This window comes from Anopheles coluzzii, chromosome 3, assembly GCF_943734685.1.
Source record: "Anopheles coluzzii chromosome 3, AcolN3, whole genome shotgun sequence".
Classification (NCBI taxonomy): Eukaryota; Metazoa; Arthropoda; class Insecta; order Diptera; family Culicidae; genus Anopheles; species Anopheles coluzzii.
This window is the reverse complement of record NC_064671.1, coordinates 65,664,569-65,685,240: the sequence shown is the minus strand read 5'-3', so window position 1 is coordinate 65,685,240 and position 20,672 is coordinate 65,664,569. Positions and strand designations below refer to the sequence as shown.

The following is a 20,672-nucleotide window of genomic DNA, read 5'->3' as shown; positions in this document are numbered from 1 at the left end:
CCTACAGCAATGCTAATGAAATGGAAAATACCACCTCCCCGGCGATGGTCGTCGAGTCCGTGCTGGACGAGTGCTTCCGTATCTGGGCTCCGGCAAGCACAGGGCTAGGGTGAAAGCGATTTTCATTAAGCAAATCGATGAGCAGCAATTCACTTTTGAATTTTTATCCAGCCCTTCCCTTTCCCTCGACCCATTCTACGCTACCGGAAAGCTTCTGTTCGACGCTAAACTTTCTTACTGGTGCTTCGCGCTCCAAGCTGCCGGACGAGGCGAATGGATTTATTATCTTTCTTTGATGAGATTCTTCCGACGGATTGGAATTCGGACGGATGGACTTTATTAAAACGGTGCTGGGATGCGCCCTCGCCGGTTTGCAAAGCATTTTGGACTTGAAGTTTTCTTTTCGCTGTCTCTACGTAGTATCTTATCGCTGTTTCCTCTACGTAGGAAACTTTTTGAAAATGTTTCAATTTCAATTAATTTTAAAACAAGGAACGGAAATATGGGATAAACATTAATAAACTGTTGACAAGCACATGTGTTTAAACGTCATTTATTTTAGTTTCTACAAAACTTAACATAGCACAATGAATCATTAGGAATATCAATAGCACGCAGCATCTTAGTGCAGCCATTAGCATTCGCCCGATGTGCTTTGGAAAGTGGGTCACTACGCGAGTGTAAACTCTAATTAACCCAATTTCGTGAATAATACATTGCTAATTGTTAATTGATTCGTCGATAATTAATCTTCGCCGAAGCCATTCATGAGCCGGATAATGGTACTGCAAGGTACACCGGAATCTTTACCTCCGTTTATATTCCTCGAACGGAGCAGTGTTACTCCTTCGCAGTTCAGTCATAACTCATAGCGATAAGAGCCTAAGAAATGACGCTCCGTAAAGTGTAGGATTTTCTGCACAAGACTTAATTAGGGGATTAGGATATATTTTAGAATTGCTAATGGATAATAGAACTCCAACAAATAGGATCAATAACTTTTCACTATTCCATGTAAAATACAATACAATGAACGCAATGAACATAATAAAAAAGCTTTAAAACATTTTCGCGGTTATATTGGTGTTGATAGTTTTAAATTAAAAAAAATCAAATAAAAATGAGTATTATGATATACAAAGCGTTACCCTTGCATATAAAACACTCTAAACAAGTGTTTATTGTATTCCATTAGGAAATTAATCTCCTCCTGTGTTGTTGTTGTTGCAAACTGGTCAAAGCATGTACAGGGCTTTGAATCATATTCAGCCACTTTCCCAAACGCGATCGAATTCGAGAACGATCGTAGTGATTGTCAAAATGACATAAAATTGTGGTTTCCTTGGATTTTTTTAAACATTTTGTCATATTGTACGCGTGACTATGCAGGATACTAATGAAATAGAATAAAACAACCATTGTATCTAGGCAACTGCTATTATCGGTCCTCTTCGAACGTGTTTGGGAAAGTGGCTGATAATGAAATAGTGCATTCTCTGAGAGAAAAGTTTGCAATCATATAATGAAATCTGTCAACCGAATAGGACAATTTAACAAGCGTACGCTTACTTAGCTTCAACTGTGGTAATCGTCCACGTTAAACCAATGCTATTTTATAAAAAAAACAAAATGTTGAGTAGTTTTCGCCTGGCATCCATCTGGATACAGTATGAACTAAATAAATCCTGCCGTGCCGTTAAAATTAAACATGATAAATTTATAAAATTAATTAAAATATTTTACTTGCAATGCTCTCCGGCCAACTTGCAAAAATCCCTTTTTCGATTGTCATAATCCATTCTATGATTGCAAACCATGGTGCGTGTACGATTCTAATATTCATTTGAATCATTCCTCTAACTTATAGAACTATTCATATGATTCCTAACCCTGTAAGATTAAAATGTATTACGTTTGTAAAAATGCAATGACGCATAGATACAATAAAAATATGAAGTAATCTGTAATAATAGCAGTGGTGAACTGGAGACTTGTTTCTAATCTCATTGACCCTAGATAAAGTTATCATTGCGATTGATAGCAAACCTAAGGAGAAGGTTGTACCGCTTTGTGGTCCGGTATGGTTGAATGAACTTGCAAGCAAGGTTTTACACTGTCTGCCATAAAATACGCGTTACACTTTATCGGATCGCTGTAACAGTGTGATGTCGCGGCTTAAATGACTTTGTCACCACAATACGTCACAAAGACTCACATAACGTGAAGTGTATTTCACTAAAGCAAATGACGTAATATAAGATCCTTCCGCAAGGTTGTCATGAGTGTTGGTGTTTGCCGGATTCTAAAAATACATTTCAAACGTAAATCAGTAAACCCGTTTAAACGACTTTTTTCAACCTCACTTACTTCTTATTAGTAAACTCCTGATTGAGCAGGGGATTAATCTTGACAATACTCTCACTGTTGTGCTCGTGCGCCAATCGTAGGAAGGCTTGCATAAAAAAGCTACCGCTTTCCGTGTCCCGAAACGATACAGCTCCTGGGAGATGAAATAAAAACAACAAAAAGGTTTTTAAGTTTCCCATTAGATGCGCTTCATTTTTTACCTTTCTTACCATTGTTCTTACCTTGGTATGAGCTTTGAAAGATAATTATATCGCCTTTGTAGCTCATCGAGGGTGTCGCATCGGCCACCATGGTCGCATCCCCTCGACAAGCTTGCAGAACAAATAGTTTGGGTTTATCGTTTAAAGTGCGGTTACTGGTGCAGTACTCCACTACATCATCTTGAAACGAGTAGAACTGTCCATCCTTTGCCATAATTGTATCGTTTGCACTTCCGTGGCTCATGATAAAGACTATCAGGCAGCTGTTTTTGGTGAAATCTTTCCTGGAAACTGCAATGATAAACGTAACACGTTAGAAGTGATTGAAATACAGCACAGCTTGCCGTTGTGCGAATGGTTAAAGTCACTTACTTTCTCCCATTTTACGCGTGACCTCAGCTTTGGTTTTATTTTCGTTGATGTCAAGCCTATCGCATCGATAGTGCTGGCAAAACTCTTTTATTTGTTTCATATCATTTGCACTGCCCTCTCTGTTATTTTTCGGGTTTTTGAACTGGTCATGATGGAACACCAACACATAAGCATTTTTTGACAGATCATACGTACCGGATTTTACTGGTTGAGTGCTGAGTGCAAAAGGAAAATAAGTTGATATTGATATTAATCTGATACGATATGAATATTATCTTTTACGTACGTATTCCTAGAAGCTGGCGATATAGCATTTGCTTGGAAATTTGCACTGAAACAAACACAAAAGAAGATTATCAGTCCCGTGTTAAGATTTCACCGATTACTATTACGCAGAAAAAATGATTCATACGCTGGCTGAAGGTAGCTGAACGGCCGAGATGCATCGACAGACCTAGTAAGCGTAGGCCGCTCATACACCTGTGTGTATGTGCGCGTCGGTAAATTGGTTGTTGTGGTGGTGTTACCAGCAGTAGTGATAGTTTGTGAGGTTCTTGCATTGTTCGAACTGCTGGTTGTTGTTCGGTACACTTCATGTGTGACTTTGGTTTCCTTAGTCACTAGCAACGCTGATGTGCTTGTAACTCGCGCGTCCGTAACTATTTCGGTAGTGGATTTCTTTTTCTCCTTCTTTGGCTCCTGGTGTTTTGATCCGGCGCATCCCATGGTTGACACTGGCCCTACGATCACACGACCACCTTACGCGTTGAAAGTTCAATTTGTTACTGTCAGCACTGTGTGTTAAGGTGTACGTACGGGTCTGTGTCGACTGTGGGTCTGCGTCGATAGCACACAGCTGCAAAAACGATAAGAATTGATAAGCGGCGTTTGACACTGATGACATTTTGCAGGTTCGCCTATTCAATGTGTGTGATATCAAGGGTATGTTTACACAAACCGGTAAAAGTTAAGAAAACCTTTTTTTTTATTCAAAGTATGTTTTCATGTATCCAGACAGAAGTAATGTTGTGAATTGGCTATCATCTGCTAATAAGATGCGCTTCGGTTTGGAATGCAGCTATCATGTGAAATGTACAAGATTTTAGGGCGCTATGTGCCGTTGATTTTACGATGATTTCGTATTGCAGTCCTATTTATTTAACATAGTGGAGCATATTGCAAATATTTGCAAGCATATCGCAGAAATGAGCGTGAGAAGTGTTCAAGCACTCTTCGTTGAACTATTCATTTTGCTCTCTACATGGTAAGCAGTCGATCTTTAGGTCGGCTGCGATGCTCATGTCTCGTGTCAACATTCGTCAGTGATCTGCGAGGGGCATCGCGGCAATGTTGTTCTTGGCTAGAAGCGCGTCCTGTGTGCTGTTCACTCCGTCACATCAGCACGCTGTAGCTGGTCCAGATTAAGCATTGGGAACGGCTGACTCCGTTAGGTCAGCCTTCTGATGCAGCTTTACCATAATCAGGTCCGAGTCGACGATTGCGCCTCTAAACGTTTTGACGTCGGCGCAAAAAGCGTTTGAGTTTTGCTCTAAAATCGACGGTCCTTCCTACGAACTCCCTCTTTATCCTGTTCTCCTTTGCTTCCTCGGGTTTGAGACTCTCAAAGTTTGTAGAAACCACGCGCAGTCCTTTTTCATTGTCTCTATCTTTCTTTTCCAAGTCGAAGCCCCTTATTTGCTCTATTAACTTTTATGTTCCTTCCTGTTTGTTGCGAAATCGGCCTCTACTATCCCCACTCCCTGCCCAGACGAGGAACGCAATTCGGTATGAGCGATCCGTTATTAGTCTTCTTCTTCTTCTTTGGCTCAACAAACGATGTCGGTCAAGGCCTGCCTGTACCAAACTTGTGGGCTTTGGCTTTCAGTGACTAATTGTTTCCCCCCCCCCCCCCCATAGCAGGATAGTCAGTCCTACGTATGGCGGCGCGGTCTATTTGGGGATTGAACCCATGACGGGCATGTTGTTATGTCGTACGAGTTGACGACTGTACTACGAGACCGGCTCAAATTAGTATGCAATATTAGTATGCATTCGTAAATTTTACGAATTCTCCGACTTGTTAGATCTCTGCATTTCTTCAGAGTCATTTAAATCCGGACTCCGATCACTCGCTAGCTCAAACTGACACTCTCTTTCAACTCTTCATCTGTTGGTCTTTTTCCTCTATTTTCCATCATTTTCTTAATGATAGATCATAAGCAACTTTGTTTAGCCACTAGGTAGTCAAATAAACCAAAGGAAAAGAAATTCCTTTAGATGTTACTTTACCTTTCGCTCACTGTAGCATTTTATCTTATTACAGGGCTGGTCTACTCTCTTATTGATGACAATATCATTATAATGGATTTGTTGAGGTATTAAATTCCAAATGGCAATCAAAATGACAATAATATGCGATAAAACTACCAATGCCGAACGAATGTTTTAATTCCTTGAGAGTCTGCTGATAAAATAAGCTTTTAATTATTGTCTACGAAATACTACGGCACCTAAACCCAGGTTTTCCATTGAAAAATGAAATAGTAATGCTGTGTCTTGTTTATCGTAGCTGCACATTGTCAAAGACTGTGTTCCATAGTATTACATAACAATGTACGATAGAATCCATCACTTCCAAGGCTATCGTAAAAGATTACCAAATATCAAGTCTTTCCGCAAGCTCGCAGTCATTGTGGGTGCTTGGGCTATTCTGAAAAATATTAATATCACGTCTCATTTTGTTGTTTTGCTGAATGTTGCTGATAAAATATACTTTCTCTCTCTGAATTGTTGATTAAGCAGGGTGTTGATGTTGATGATGTTTTTGTGATTGTTATCATGCAACAACCTGAGGATTAAACTAAACTACCGTTCTGATTCAAATTGCGAACAACGTCAAACTCCGGACATTTGGCATGTTTTTAACTCATTTCTTCATATTTTATCCCTAGCCATACTGATTTTAAATTTTTAGATGATTACCATGATGTATTAGAATCGATTAAAAATGTGTATGACTCCTAGTATGCTTTGATGCCTCAGTAAATAAATATTTTCTACCGGTCAGTTCATCACCACCTTAGCAGTTTTACTAATAACCAACGCTAGTGTCATTTTGTCTACAATTTTTAGTAATGGCGTCCACGTGCATTGAAGTACATCGGAATTCATTCTAGAAGTAGCTATCAACGTGACATACATACAGTGTTTCAACATATTGTGATCTGAATTGCGTTAAAACGCGTATTTAATTCTGTCCGGAAAACGAAGCAAGATTTTTTTTTATCTTGTTTTAAATTTCGTTTTGAAATTCGAAAACAATCGTATTTAGAGAAAACTCCCGAGATAAAGCGATCTTTCGCGGTGCAATGACGTTTGTCCGTTATATTAAGTTGAGTTGAAATTAATTATTTATACAATCCTTAACTGATCTTACCTTGATATGTGCTTTGGAAAATAACCAGATCTACTTTATCGCTCCTAGGGGGTATTGCATCCACCACAATTCGATCGTTTCCTCGGCAAGCCTGCAGTACAAGTAGTTTTGGTTTACCATTAAAGGTACGGTTTGACGTGCATTTGTCTACGATGTCTTCCTGGAAGTAAAACCACTTCCCATCGGAAGCCAGTATTGTATCGTTTATACTTCCGTGGCTCATGATGAACACAATCAGGCAGCTGTATGGGGTGAAGTCTTTTTGTGAAACTGTAAATAAAAAATACGATTGTTTTAACATTTAATCATTTACCTTGAAATTGAAAACGGAAGGGCAAATGCTACCTACTTTCGGCCATTTTTTGCTGCACATATTCTTTTGATTTGTTTTCATTGATATCAAGCTTATCGCAACGGTAATGTTGCAAAACTTGCTGTATTCTTTCCATGTCCTTTGCACTTCCGGGCCGGTTAAAAGCACTGTCTTCGAATTCATCGTTATGGAACACTAGCACGTATGCATCATTTGATAAGTCGTAAACCTCTCGTAACATAGATGGTTCGTGTGGAATTGTGGGCATATTCTCACAGGGCCTAGAAAATACGACGTACATTGGGTTGGGTGTGATAATTGGATTTGAATCACATAAAGTCGCGTTCCTTAGTGCAGGGTTATCTAAACTTTTCACGGGCCGCATTGCTTCATAAATATCGTTGATAAGGGCCATTTTGACATTACCGTCATCAAATGGACGAACATTGTAATCTCCTTTTAAATTAAAAAAAAAAACAACTGAATCTATCAAAATTGTACATTTTTGTAGTATTGAAGTTCGACTTTAACCTTCAAAGGTAAAAATGTAATTCTGACTAAAATGTTTAAAAAATACTTTTTGTTTTAGCCTTTACAAAGTAATAGCGGGCCGTATTAAAGGCCTTCAAGGGCCGTATGCGGCCCGTGGGCTGTAGCTTGAACACCCCTCTCTTAGTAGAATGTTTGAACTTATTATCAGTCATGTGCCATGACTTAGTTTGCAGCCATGTAATGAAATCTGTTAACCGGTTAGAGGAATTGTGCAAGTTGAATGTGGTGTTTTGCAATTGACGATGGTAGCCGCTGCAAACACTCCAAAATATTGAATTCAGTTTTACAGATTTATTCTTCTTCTATTTGACTTAACGTCCTACGCGGACATGCTGGCCTATACAGGCTTTTACTTGAGACTTAAATCGGAATGACGCAGTCGGATAATATGTACTTGGTACGGGTGGAGGTCCATTCTAGGGTTGAACCCATAACAGGCATGATATTTAGTCGTTGGAGTTAACGACTGTATCACGAGACCGCATTTTACAGACATAATATTGATTGTTACACTTCAGTAGGATTTATTTTTTCTTCATTTATCTAAATGAACATATAACGAAAACTACTTCGAACTTATGTTTTTTTTTTCAAAATTTCGTTAGAAATTTCCTGATAAATCATGCCATATATCACTAATAACGCAAAAAAAACTTACTTGAGCAAATGGCCTAATATTAGATCCTTGCGCAAGGTCGTCGTGAGCGTTGGCGTTTGCGGGATGCTTAAAAAATACGTCAAATGTAATTAGTGTTCTTTTACATTGCCAATTTGGGCACCACTTACGATCTTCTTAAAAATTCCCGGTAGAGCAGGGGGTAGATTTTCATAATACTCTCTCTGTTGTGCTTGTGTACTAATCGGAGGAAAAATTGCATGAAAAAATTACCTTTTTTCATGTCTCGAAATGAAGCAGTTCCTGTGGCAAAAAAAATATTTTAAACAATAAATTTTAATTTTAATACTTCTCTTACTTTCATTCTCACCTTGGTACGAGCTCTCAAAAATCATCGTATCGAGTTTAAAGCTCATACACGGTTTTATAGTTTCTATGGTGGACGGTGTTGTATTGTCTTGTTCACCAGTTAGTATTATAAATAGTTTGGGTTTTATGTCCAGCGTACGATTAGTTGTGCAACACTCCAGAACATAGTGTTTAAAGGAGTAATATTCTCCATCATTTGCCAAGATTGTTGCACTTCCAAATTTACTGCCCATGATGAAAACGATCAGGCAGCTGTATGTGGTGAAATCTCTCTCGGAAACTGCAATGATAAATATAACACATTAGAAGTGATAAAAACACAGCACAGCTGTGTGACTGTTTAAAGCTACTCACTTTCTTCCATTTTACTGTTGATTTCAGCTATTGTGTTATTTTCGTTAATGTCAAGCCTATCGCATCGATAGTGCTGGCAAAACTCTTTTATTTGTTTCATATCATTTGCACTAACCTGTCTGCTGTGCATGGGGTCGAACTTGTCATTGCGAAACACCAGCACATAGGCATTGTTTGATAGATCATAGTTACATTGCACCGGTTGAGTGCTGTAAATTAGAGAAAAAAGCTTTGTAAGACGAATATTATGTTGTACGTTCGCATACCTGGAAGTTGACGATACAGTTTGTACTTGAAAGTTTTCACTGCTTATTGTACTGTGCACTAGATGTGTGAATTTGGTTTCCTTAGTCACTAGCAACGCTGATGTGTTTGTAACTTGCGCGTCCGTAACTATTTCGGTAGTGGATTTCTTTTTCTCCTTCTTTGGCTCCTGGTGTTTTGATCCGGCGCAACCCATGGTTGACACTGCCCCTACGATATCACGATCACCTTACGCGTTGAAAGTTCAATTTGTTACTGTCAGCACTGTATGTTAAGGTGTACGTACGGGTCTGCGTTTACAGCACACAGCTGTTAAAACGATAAGAATTGATAAGCGGCGATAATGGTGACAGTATGCGGGTTCGCCTATCAAACGCTTCACTGAGAGGTAGGTACGCTTACACAAGCAGTGAATAGTTTTGAAAAATGTGTTTATTTCTCAAATAGTTTGTAAATTTGTAATGTACGAAAATGATGAAAAATTTCAATTATTTGTTCTGTGTTGACTTTCATTTATAATAATTATCTTGACAACAGTCAGTTGTAGTTTTAACCATTAAACGGGTTCGATATTTGATCGAATCCAAGATGCCAAAGAACCATCTAATGTCAATGCAAGTGTCCCAAGAGACCGAACGAATGTTTTGATTTGACGGCCGCGGCTTTGTATTTTGAAGCGCGGCTGTCAATTTTTGTTTACGCATATTTAAGCAGGAACCTTATTATTTATCGTAGCAGTTCACCAAATATCAAGTCTCTCCGCAAGGTCACTGTCATTGTGGGTACCTGGGCTATTCTGAAAATATTAGCATTATGTATGTAATGTAATATAATATAATATAATTTGTTTTTGTATAAATAAATGTTTTTGATAGAATATACTTTTTTTCTTTGAATTCTCGGTTAAGCAGGGTGTTAATGTTGATGATGCTTTGCTGGTTTTTTTCATGCAACAATCTTAAGAAAGATTGCATGAAAAAGCTGCCCTCCTCAATATCACGTAATGATACGTAACCTTCAATAAACAAAAATCAAGAATGAACAACGGAATGTACAGGGACAACATCCCGTCATCTTGGGCTGAGTTTGTATTAAAAAGAAAGTCAAAGTGTTCTTCTTTTGTGATCATACCTTGATATGTGCTTTGGAAAATAATTACATCCACTTTATCGCTCCTGGGGGGTCTTGCATCAGCCACAATTCGATCGTTTCCGCGGCAAGCCTGTAGAACAAATAGTTTCGGTTTACCATCCAATGTGCGGTTTGACGTGCATTTGTCTACGATATCTTCCTGGAAGTAAAACCACTTCCCATCGGAAGCCAGAATTGTATCGTTTACACTTCCATGGCTCATGATGAACACGATCAGGCAGCTGTATGGGGTGAAGTCTTTTTGGGAAACTGGAAATTTAATAATAAGATTGTATTTCATATTCTTATCCCTGTTAAATGAAAGCAGATGTGCGAATGCAGCTTACTTTCGGTCATCTTTTGCTGTACATATTCTTCAGGCTTGTTTTCATTGATATCAAGCTTATCGCAACGGTAATGTTGCAAAACTTGCTGTATTCTTTCCATGTACTTTGCACTACCGGGCCTGTTACAAGCACTGTTATCGAATTCATCGTTATGGAACACTATCACATATGCATCTTTGGACAAGTCGTAAAAATGTTCTCTTCGTTTTGCTTGTTCCATTTCATTCTCCATTCTCATGACATCATCCCACGTCATACCCTTCGGTAGTAGTGTCGGCTGTAAGGGCTTCATTTTAGGCAGTTTATCTGTGACTGTGTAACTATGTTCGGCATTATCTGATGCAATACGGGAATTACTTTGATACCGGTTTGAGTCCAATGATTCGTTAGAACGGAACATATTATCCTCATCTTCACTAGTTTCCTCTTCTTTATTTGCTTGATTTGAACTTGCAGAAATACCCATTTTCATCTAATTATCAGAAGCACTTATTAGGCACACACGTTTATTGAAAAGATTTGTACGTAATACTGCCCCCAAGCTTTCGTTTGTACTGTTAACACTTCATACCTGCAGCAGCATATAGGGACGCAACTATTGCTGTAGGTTTTTGGCATACAAATGGAATAAAAAATGGCATGATATGGGTGCATGACGTATTGAACCTAAAACGTCAACGAGAAAACGTGAACGATACGGTGAGTGCACGGAATAAGGGGGTACGAATATCTAAAGTACGTTTGGACAACGGAGGTGCAACGAATTGCTGGTTGATGGTTACCTTTTCATACGTTATTGATATATTGTGATTGTTGTATGTATTGTTTCTTGTATTTGATTGCTTCTTAAAAAGAGCTTGTGTTTATCTTGCATTTAGATTTGATTTAGTGACCTTGAAACTGCTCTAGCGCGTTTTATGATTTTTGTTTATTATTGCTTACTTAAACTGTTGAAATATTGTGGCGTACATATTGAACTCCGCTCAAAATGTATCCTGAATTCCAGTTTTGTGTGTGCAACGGAATAATTTTCAGTTACTTGCTGGTATGGACTAGCTCAAAATCGAAAGAGAAGTTCGAGTTGTAGGCACACATTGCATTGGGTACGCTGAATTCGAGCTAGAGTCTTATCTATATTTGTTATTTTACTTTACCGATTTGAATAACTTCATGATTTATGGTATATTTTTTCGTTTGAATTGCTATTGTACCAATTGGGAAAATATCAGGTATTTTTGCAAACTTGTTTACCTTTGTCTCGGAATTCTCGGTTTACTAGAGTGTTGATGTTGATGATGCTTAGCGGATTGTTTTCGATTATTTTTCGATCAATTCCAAAACTTTTTCAGTCTAGTTTAAGTAAAAATTATGGAAAAATAACATACGTTCTGAAGCAGTCCCAAATTGTCTGGCAAAATGCTTCGGTCACCGGCCGCCAGATACGCTAGAGAAAATCGAAATTACACTAGCGAGTACGGACAATGTACCGCGGCCTTAAAGTTTCGATTGTATGCATGTTAAGGCCGGGCTATATTGATCGTACTCTTTGGTGTAATTTCAATTTTCACTAGCGCATCTGGCCGCGGCTGGAGGAAGTTTTTTTTGGTCGTCGATGGAATGGTCGTGCCGGATCTCAAATCTAAGTTGTTTCTTCATCGTTTTTTGATGCGAAAATGGCTGAAATACTTGCACAACATATTTATCTATCAATTGCATAGCTTTTTCAGTCCAGTTAAATTAAAAAAAAACATGGAAAAATAACATATTTTCTGAAGCGGCTACAAATTGTTTGGCAAAATGCTTCGGTCATCCGCCGTCAGATGCGCTAGTGAAAATTGAAATTACACCAAAGAGTACGATCTATGTATCCCGACCTTAAAAGTGTTTTGGGTCGAGCAGGCTATAATTTTACCCAATGATGGATAGATATTGGAAGATGCGGAGAAATGTTGCCCAGCGCTTTGTATGAATGACGATTTGTACAGCAACAACACTAATCGGCATACTTTGTTGGAATTTAAGGACGTTTATCAAAATTTCAAACGGCATACAAATAGCCTGGTCGAAACTTTATGAGCCACCAATTATGCATAATTTTGACACATTAACACTTTATGCGCCGTGTCATATAAATTCGCATGACGGTTTTGCTCACCGTTCAGCTTTGCATCTGGCGCTCAGTGATTCTCTTGAGAACGAATGAGGTAGGAAAGAGAGAACGAGAACGACATGTGCTACGCCGCTTATCGCAATGAAACTAAAGAGTGATAACAATGGCACGAGAAACTGTCGCTCTCATCGCTCTCTTGCCATGCGCTACGTGCTAACTCAAAAACTGTGACGTCAGGCCGGCGGTCAAAGTGTTAATTATACCGACATCTAGCTTGCGCTGGTCGTCGCCAGATGCGCTAGTGAAAATAAAAATTACACTAGCGGACAATGTTCCCCGTCCTTTAGATTTGTTTTATAAAACCATGTCGTAAATTCCTTTTCGTTTGCTTTGAGTTACAGTGGCGACCACCTGAAGTCGACACTTCATATTTCCACGTATTTTCTTACGTGCCGCAAAGTATTTTGTTCTGTATAGTTCGTTCAACCATTTCTCCGAAAACTTTTTTCACACATGGCAGAAAACTTTTATCAGCTATGCTCCTGCAAAAATTAAGCCGATATTTGTAAAAATCTCTGAAAACCAACCAACTTTCTGAGTAATATCCTCACAGTAATTATATTTTAAAAAAGCACTTCAATAAGTTTTGTGAGGTGACCGATTAAACTAAATATTTGATGTATATCGTTCCTGACGAGTTTCAAAATGATTCGGTAGTGATACAGAGTTGTTTTAACATTCTGCCTAACCACATCGCAACGCTGTCTGAATAGTGAAATTGAACTACAATTTATTTCATGACAAATTGATTTATTTGTGTGATCATTCTAAAACTAAAACTAAGCAACCTCAAAACGTTGCGTGCCGCACATGGTGCAACTAGCCACCTTTATGCTTTGCACACTTAACCTTCGCATTACCCACCCATTGAACTTTTCGCTTTATTCTTTCTGTTGCTGTTGACACCTTAGCCCCCGAGCACATGCGATTTGCCAGACCGCTGCGTGTCTGGCGGGACCCGCTTACGTGCCAAACCACCGGGGCACGGGTACAAAATAAATAGGAAAATAAAGCCCCCGAACGATACACCAACCGTTGCTTTTGCTGGCGACAAAATCAAATTACGAACCTCTTCCACTGTCGTATAATGAATGTGCTGTCATGACCTCTCCCCCTCACAAGTAGGGGCACATGTAGGGATGCTTTTAATACGACTAGGGTGAGTGTGTGACGACCGTTTCATTTTCATCCGGCGTGCTGTATGCGAGCTCGAGTGAAAACAAAACCAAAAAAAAACACGATAACTCGCATGCACTTTTGTTCCCGACACACCACTTAAGGCTTATTAAAAACTTCCTTAGCAGAAGTGTAGCGAAGATACGATGTCAAGGGGAGGAAATAGTTAGTGTGGACAAAGGATGTTGCTTGATGGGTGGTTTTGTACAGTGAAACGAAGCTTTTATTACGTCAGCTAAAAGATTTATAACAAGTTAAACGTATGATAAAGTATTAGAGAACGGATAAAGATCAAATCAAATGGAAACAAGTTGCTCCATAGTATATTATTATTTAGAGAATGAAAAAGTTTTGATAATTATATTCAATTCCACAACTTTCAACAAAGCGCAACACTAACAGTATCATTCCTTGCAATCAGTGCAATCTACCGAATTGAAATGCATTGATTGGTTTTCACAAATTTCAAACGCAGTCAAACGCAGTCTGTGAAAAATATCCAAATTTCAAAGTAAACACAGCAGCAGCTGCAGCAACAACATTTCGATTTGCTGAGCAGCAGCAGCAGCGCAATCAACAGAACCGTTCCCCCGCTTTTGTCGATTTCAATTAGCTTGTGTTTTGCAATGAGCACAGAACCACACCGAGAGAACCGTACCGTTTGCCACCGAAATATGGACGAGGTTTAGCTTTAGCGGCTAAAACTAATGCACCGTCCGAAGCTTGTTGGCGATGATGATGTTGATTTCGTGGAGCGATCGCTTTTGATGTACGGTACGGAACATCGAATAAATGCATTCTCGTTTGATCGAATGATGTAGATTCTGCTTAACACCCTGAGCGAACGTTTCGGCAAATTGCTGATCAATCACAAATTTCGAAGAAATGTTCAAATCCATTTCGCCATTTTGCTCCTAAACCCGATGCAAGCGGACATCCTTGTGCGAGGATATTTGCACTGCAACTCTATTAAAGTTATGGGAAATGGATTTGCTGATTAAAATGTGCCTTTTAGTAGCGCACTGCACCGCAAACATCATCCACCATGGGAGATGCAGGCTTTCATTCATTAGCCAGCGCAAACAGACAGATCCAGACAAATAGTGGCCCCTTTTGCTCTTTGGTTCAGAATGACGTTCCAGTTGTGTACTGCTGGCCAAAAGCTTGCAACCTTTGCAATAATTGAAATGCACAGTAATGAAAATGAGCGCGGGGTGAGTTGGTGAGCCATATTTTTTGATAAATATTCAGCTTCTGAGCTGTAACAGTCTGCTACACGTATGTATGAATGGCAAAAATGTACTGCAGAAACAGAACCACTGAAGTGTATTTGCTACGTGTTGAAAGTTGCTGAAAACCTTTCCCATACAGTGCTCGAAATGAAAGTTGCTAGCAAAGAAAAATAAACTACTACAGCTTCGGTAAAAGTTTCTTTCTGGTTTTTGTTGCTTCTCGAACACAAAATCGAACACTTCGTTGCGACCACCTGAAAAGAAGTACCAAAGAAAACGACAAAAACGAAACCCGCTAAGATATTTCTGGTGATAAAGAAATCATGAGTGTAACCGGGCTTCGATCCGTTCCGAAATCGTGCTACCGATGGCAGCTCCCGGTCGTTCCCGGCGAAAGAAGCTCAGCTGTAATGTGTTCCTTTTTATGCCACTTCAAGATGTCTCGATTGAAATACGACATCGGATCGGTACTGCAGGAAAATATCTGCAGTGTCGTTCGCTGTCGCCGTCTTCTCCATCTTTCACCCCATTTGCAGGTGTTCCGACCCCCTTGGGCAGGTGTGAATCAATCTTTGGAACGAAAAATTTATACGTCCCCATAGCGCGATCGGAACATCCGTAACCGTGTGCTGGGGATGGCTGATGGATTCTGGAGATTTTTATGGCTTCTGAATTAGATGGTTTGCAGTGAGACCATGGTAACCGCGGTAACCAGAGCTGTGAAGACGGTGTGAAGATGCTTTCTCGGTTCCCTTCGTTACCCAGCTGTAGTGTGGTTTTCTTCGGTTGCTCCCCGCATAGCAGCTCATAAAAAACATTCACCTATGAATCACACGAGCCATTGCAGGTCCGGGTGGATGTGCGGCAGGACAGGATAACGATAATCAATTTGAGCAGCTTTTGTCGCCAACGCGGTTCGTTTTGCGTGGGAGCGCTCGATGCTCTGAGTAGCTATGGGTAGCATTATTTCAAGCTTACGATGCTCGAAGAAGTGCAGCTAAGCATGACCGAGGGGGCTCAGAGGTCGAAAGTTAGGTTAATATTTAATTTTTATCGACGAAAATTTATACCGTAAGCCGCTGAATAATGCATGTGACATTGAGATGACATTCAGGAGGAAGTTTGAGATCTCGAAAGGTTCTGCTATTCAGTATTATGGTAGTGTTGTATGGCCCTCTCGAACTTGATAAATTGACAACGACACTATTTATAGCATGTGACAGTTATGGCGTAGTCAACGGAACTTTGATGTAGTTCGATATTGATTGGAAGTATTCAAATTTGAGCTGGTCTCGTAGTACAGTCGTCAACTCGTACGACATAACAACATGCCCGTCATGGGTTCAATCCCCAAATAGACCGTGCCTCCATACGTAGGATTGACTATCCTGCTATGGGGGGAAATCAATTAGTCACTGAAAGCCAAGCCCACAAGTGGTACAGGCAGGCCTTGACCGACAACGGTTGTTGAGCCAAAGAAGAAGAAGAAGATTCAAAATTACCTATTCACACAAAAATCTCATTACAATCAAGTGTCAGAATGAATGCCTTCCGTTGACAATTTTCTTTCAACCGTACATTAACAATATTGCCCCCAAACCCTGAACTGGAACCACCCTTTCTGCACAAGTTTCGTGTGCCATAAAATCATCAATTTCGTCGATCGTTAGGCTTCATTGGATTCGTGGAGGAAATTTCGTTATCCAATCACATTTCCAGCAATATCTGCCTTCAATTGGAACGTCAATACGCAACTAATAAGCTATATGCGCCCAAGTCCGCCGTTACCTTGTCTAGGGTTCTATGATTTCCAATCGCTCCGCTATCAGGTTTTGCCATTATTTGGTCCCCGGCTTTGCGTCCCCTGACGTGGTAATTACAGTCAGATTTTCCAAATCCTTCCATTTCCAACTGAAATGTTGCAGGCTGGGGGAGGATAAAAAAGGGTCTACCCTGAACGAAATAGCAGCTGACATATGTAAGCCGCTCAGTAATGCCGCTTGATTCCAATTTTGACTTTACGATTCTCTGGGGAGAAAGGGGCAGACAGCAGCAGTGAGATGAGAACAATAATGCCCTGTTGTTGCGATAACATCTAGTGTGTCATGTGGAGTCACCTTTCCCCAACTTCCAGGCTGCTGTTATCTTTGGTGAGACGTTTTTGTCCGTTTTTCCAACCGCGCCACTGGAATGTGCGTCGGTATGATATTCGGCAGCTGGGTTAAGGTTCTTGTCGACAGGGTGACCTTAATGTTAGCCCTAGCCCTTTTACCGAGAGCAACTGCTCATTGTAGTTTGCACAACCCCGTTACCTCTCCAGCTAGAAGCAGAGAAGCTCCAAAAGGACTGAACTGGCCGGTTCGACCCAGCTCCATAAAGGCTATGGGGTTGACGCAACTGCAGAGCATCTCGTGCAAGAGAAGAACAATACTACTTGGAGCACCGAATCTTCACCGAAAGATAAAATTATCACTTTATTGTTGTTTGATGATGTTTTTCGGGCTTTTGTGGGAGATTTCACTGGAGGGCGGCTGTTCAAGCCGAAACCACGATGGTATTGGACACGTCCTACTGCAGAGTCGTTTGAACCCCGCCACCATCCGGCCACGGCTCTCGGTTGCAGTCACGATGGCAGTCAATTTCATGGATAAGACAGTTGTTCGGTGACCTAAAGATTGTTTTCGTAGAAGGGCCGCCGGGTGCTTGGGCCGTTCGACCAAACACCGCTGTGGGCCGTAAGAACAAGGGTGCCAACAGGCTCTCGACATGCTTGTTACGGATGGTAATTGATCATTACCATAAATTTGAGGCACCATCTTTGAGTGAACCGGCATCGTCCGGGGATCGTCTTTATGGGAAGTCTTCAAGCCGGAAGAATCGTTCGTTCCGCTGGATGACCTTTCGAGCGAATCATTCTGCTGCTGCTGCTCGATGTTTGGGCGGGGACAGGAACCAATCCAATGTATCCGCGCCGGGTCCCAACCGAAGTCATCCATCCGGGTGTGTCACTTCGATTTTCGATCTTGTTGCGGACGAGTTGTTCTTCCCCGGGAGAGGGGAAATGTTTGACGCTCGAGTTACCTTCCCCGGTACCGTCGGCTGGGTGACCTTTTCGTCGGGGCCGGTTGCTGAAATTTAATTTCCGGTGTTACAAATCAAAACTCCAACGCTTAAGGTTAGCATTTGTGTTGGTGGTGCAGTGTCGTTTGAATTGAGGTTGGATGATGGAAGAAGAAGCTGGAGCAGCAAAAGTATTGACCTGATTTCTGTTTGGGATTTGAAGTGGTTGGAAGAATGGTTTCGTAAGGACGTTTTTAGCTCTTTAGTGCGACTAATGATAGCTTTGATGGTTTAAGTTAGAGAGTTTTTTTTGAGTGTGCGGCTTCATTCAGTGAAATACTTAGCGAAATGAACTGTTTGACAGGTGAAACTCACGATAATTGCCTTGTAAGTGTCATGTAAACAGATGCCGTAAAGAAAAGCAGTTATTTATCCATACAAACGCATGCTTTTTAATTTAACGGCTAGACAACTATCGAGCTTTCAAATAAAAAGTACTGTACTTTGTTTCAAAATTCGTTCTAGTTTTTTTAAGCTTTTTTAAGGAAAAATTAGAGTTTGGTTTGGTATTACATATTGATAACATTTCAACCTATAAATGACAAACTCGATGTACATAAAACACTCATCGGAATGTTAAAGCTCTCCAATGTAAATGGCTATGTGCATCAAACGTTGTTGGAATGGTTTCATATTTAAATTTATTCTCAACATGTAGTTGAATAAATCATAATATTCATCCCCGTTCATATTATTCCTAAATGAATAAAACTGACGATTTTTTTGTTTTTTTATTAAAATAGCAAAAGCTAAAATAAATTACCACTACAAACCATTACGTTTCGCTTTGCAACCGAATGAAAATTCGGTAATCCATGCCACCACACTCTTCTCTCCGTATCCATTACCATGTCACCAAACCTACTTTGCATTCACGGGATGAAACAATATCGTGAACCGATTTCATAAATCATAAGCAAGCAAATATTTGAAACACATTTTCTCTCCATTGGATGTTTGTAATGCGCCAGCGCTTTGTTTTCATCAGCATTTCGATTCCAAAACCTGTCATCAACTGCAAATGCAACGCACACACACGCACAAACGCACGTACACACAATCGCATTTTGCATCGGTAAAGTAGTTTAGTTTGGTTTTATTTTCCTTCGCTTGTACCAAAAATAAACATGAGCCTTTACTGCACCGCCACATTTTCGGTGCTGGACACCGCAGTATCCATCCCGTACGTAACACAATCGCACACACACACACACCCAAACACACTGAGTAGTTATGGGCGGAAATTTGAATAACGTCAAATATTCAAATAAATCACACACTGTTTTACTTCGTGAACTGCCGCTACCGGAGGGTTTTTGAATGGCGTGCAGTGGCGTAGAGTGGGAGTGTTTCTGTTATATTTTTTTCTTCTTCTTCTTACCCAGCCTCTAGCGACATGTTTCCGCGTCTGCCGCGGATCGTACCATTCGCGTGTGCAAGTGCATTTGTAAATATTTCATTATTTTCCACACGGGGCAGGGCTTCTGTCGCGCCCACGGGTTTGTTTGCTCACTGGCTGTCGTTTTTTGCGTGAAAGGGTGAAGCGATGGACCATGGTTGAAAAGGAGGGCGGGGTGAAATTATTCATTCAATTTATGGTTTTTATTCATGAATTATCGAGTTACAACAGGACCTTCCTCCGATTGGTCACCGGTGCGAGAGCGTGCGCCCATAAATCTTTCCCGAGAGCCTTCATTTTTGTTGCTTCTTTTCTCTCGCCTCCATCTTTGTCGCCGGATGCACCGGCCGGTACAGGCCTTTGGGCCATTACTTTGTAATTGTGAAGTGCATTGCTGGAATGCATTTTTTGTGTTGTTTTTCTTCTTCCGATGTTTCACTTGCGTTGTGATTTATGTGCAGTGATGCCATTGCTCTTGCACCGTTATGATATTTTAACTTGCATCCCTGCAGATGCAGATGCATTTCCGATTGACTTACAGCTGGCCATTCTCGACCTGGACCTCGCTTTAGCATGCTCTGGCATGTTATCTGCAATGAGGATTATGCGGTTTATTAAAGCCTTGATCATTTGTGATGCGATGTTGTTTCAGATAAGCCTTTATGTGATGTGCTTTAAATATAAAGTTTTTTTTTAAATATTGCTTTAACAAGCAATTCCTTAGTGCAGCGATAGTCGAATTGCATTAGTTAGATAAATGTTATGTTATGTCAAGTAGTTTTAGATCATTCCCGTAATGTATCGACTCAAAGTAGAAGCTACTAGAAGAGTTAGAATTTCCTGATTTAATCAAACATACTTGATTCCAACTTTTCTGCAATCAAGCATTACACTAAAAGTGCTGCAAATTTTCTTGAAAGTAAGCTCTTGAGCATATACACTTCTAAAAATACCCATAAAATGCTTTTATTTTGATTAAAAAATTTAGGTCAAAGCTTGCGTATCCAAACACATCCCTGCCGGATGCACATGCCACGGTGCCGGCGAAAAATGATGCAATCACTTTTATTTATCACCACCTGATGATGAAAATCGGATCGCCTGGATCATCACTACCAGACCCTGGTGTGCCGCTCCATCCCAAACGAGACTGTGACAGACATACACCCTCCTTCGGTACACACACATACGGGGCACCGGGACTGCCGGCATAAATTCCAATCAACACTATCCCCGCAAAAGTACACACAGAAT

The 20,672-nt window shown here is 40.3% G+C and overlaps 4 protein-coding genes across 10 annotated transcripts in view; 1 reads left to right on the top strand and 3 right to left on the bottom strand.

The window, feature by feature from the left end:
* LOC120960171 (uncharacterized) overlaps positions 1–20,672 on the top strand; it is a 284,474-nt gene that overhangs the window by 18,785 nt on the left and 245,017 nt on the right. The window lies entirely within an intron of this gene.
* On the bottom strand, positions 538–3,665 carry LOC120956230 (caspase-1-like). The gene is made up of 6 exons (XM_040377605.2): positions 3,352–3,665; positions 3,226–3,270; positions 2,940–3,154; positions 2,589–2,858; positions 2,368–2,500; positions 538–2,302 (listed from the first exon to the last, which is right to left on the bottom strand). Exons 1-6 carry the CDS (start codon positions 3,663–3,665, stop codon positions 2,236–2,238), a joined length of 1,044 nt encoding a protein of 347 aa, XP_040233539.2. The 3' UTR covers positions 538–2,235.
* LOC120960176 (uncharacterized) lies at positions 3,705–9,169 on the bottom strand. 7 transcript variants are annotated; one of them, XM_040384190.2, is made up of 8 exons: positions 8,846–9,169; positions 8,580–8,788; positions 8,227–8,505; positions 8,027–8,159; positions 7,899–7,964; positions 6,725–6,969; positions 6,376–6,645; positions 3,705–3,795 (listed from the first exon to the last, which is right to left on the bottom strand). In XM_040384190.2, the coding sequence occupies exons 1-8, from the start codon at positions 9,037–9,039 to the stop codon at positions 3,728–3,730; spliced, it is 1,464 nt and encodes a 487-aa protein (XP_040240124.2). In that variant the 5' UTR covers positions 9,040–9,169; the 3' UTR covers positions 3,705–3,727. The 7 variants fall into 7 exon arrangements, 5 of the variants coding, with proteins under 5 accessions (XP_040240124.2, XP_049465341.1, XP_049465338.1 ...); XM_049609384.1 differs by having other exon boundaries at positions 8,863–8,978; XM_049609381.1 differs by having other exon boundaries at positions 8,580–9,169.
* LOC120960180 (caspase-1-like) lies at positions 9,258–10,952 on the bottom strand. The gene is made up of 4 exons (XM_040384199.2): positions 10,322–10,952; positions 9,975–10,244; positions 9,726–9,858; positions 9,258–9,639 (listed from the first exon to the last, which is right to left on the bottom strand). Exons 1-4 carry the CDS (start codon positions 10,791–10,793, stop codon positions 9,570–9,572), a joined length of 945 nt encoding a protein of 314 aa, XP_040240133.2. The 5' UTR covers positions 10,794–10,952; the 3' UTR covers positions 9,258–9,569.

Excerpts from the sequence above, each read along its gene's own strand:
- LOC120956230 (XM_040377605.2), bottom strand. The coding sequence starts at position 3,665 with ATGGGATGCGCCGGATCAAAACACCAGGAGCCAAAGAAGGAGAAAAAG. Across the intron at positions 3,271-3,351 it reads TTCAGCTACCTTCAGCCAGC|TGCAAATTTCCAAGCAAATG; the intron begins GTATGAATCATT and ends TGTTTGTTTCAG. Across the intron at positions 3,155-3,225 it reads TCGCCAGCTTCTAGGAATAC|CACTCAACCAGTAAAATCCG; the intron begins GTACGTAAAAGA and ends TTTTGCACTCAG.
- LOC120960176 (XM_049609381.1), bottom strand. The coding sequence starts at position 9,039 with ATGGGTTGCGCCGGATCAAAACACCAGGAGCCAAAGAAGGAGAAAAAG. Across the intron at positions 8,506-8,579 it reads CAACAGTAAAATGGAAGAAA|TTTCCGAGAGAGATTTCACC; the intron begins GTGAGTAGCTTT and ends TTATCATTGCAG. Across the intron at positions 8,160-8,226 it reads TTTTGAGAGCTCGTACCAAG|GAACTGCTTCATTTCGAGAC; the intron begins GTGAGAATGAAA and ends TTTTTGCCACAG.
- LOC120960180 (XM_040384199.2), bottom strand. The coding sequence starts at position 10,793 with ATGAAAATGGGTATTTCTGCAAGTTCAAATCAAGCAAATAAAGAAGAG. Across the intron at positions 10,245-10,321 it reads ACAGCAAAAGATGACCGAAA|TTTCCCAAAAAGACTTCACC; the intron begins GTAAGCTGCATT and ends TTAAATTTCCAG. Across the intron at positions 9,859-9,974 it reads TTTCCAAAGCACATATCAAG|GTTACGTATCATTACGTGAT; the intron begins GTATGATCACAA and ends TGTTTATTGAAG.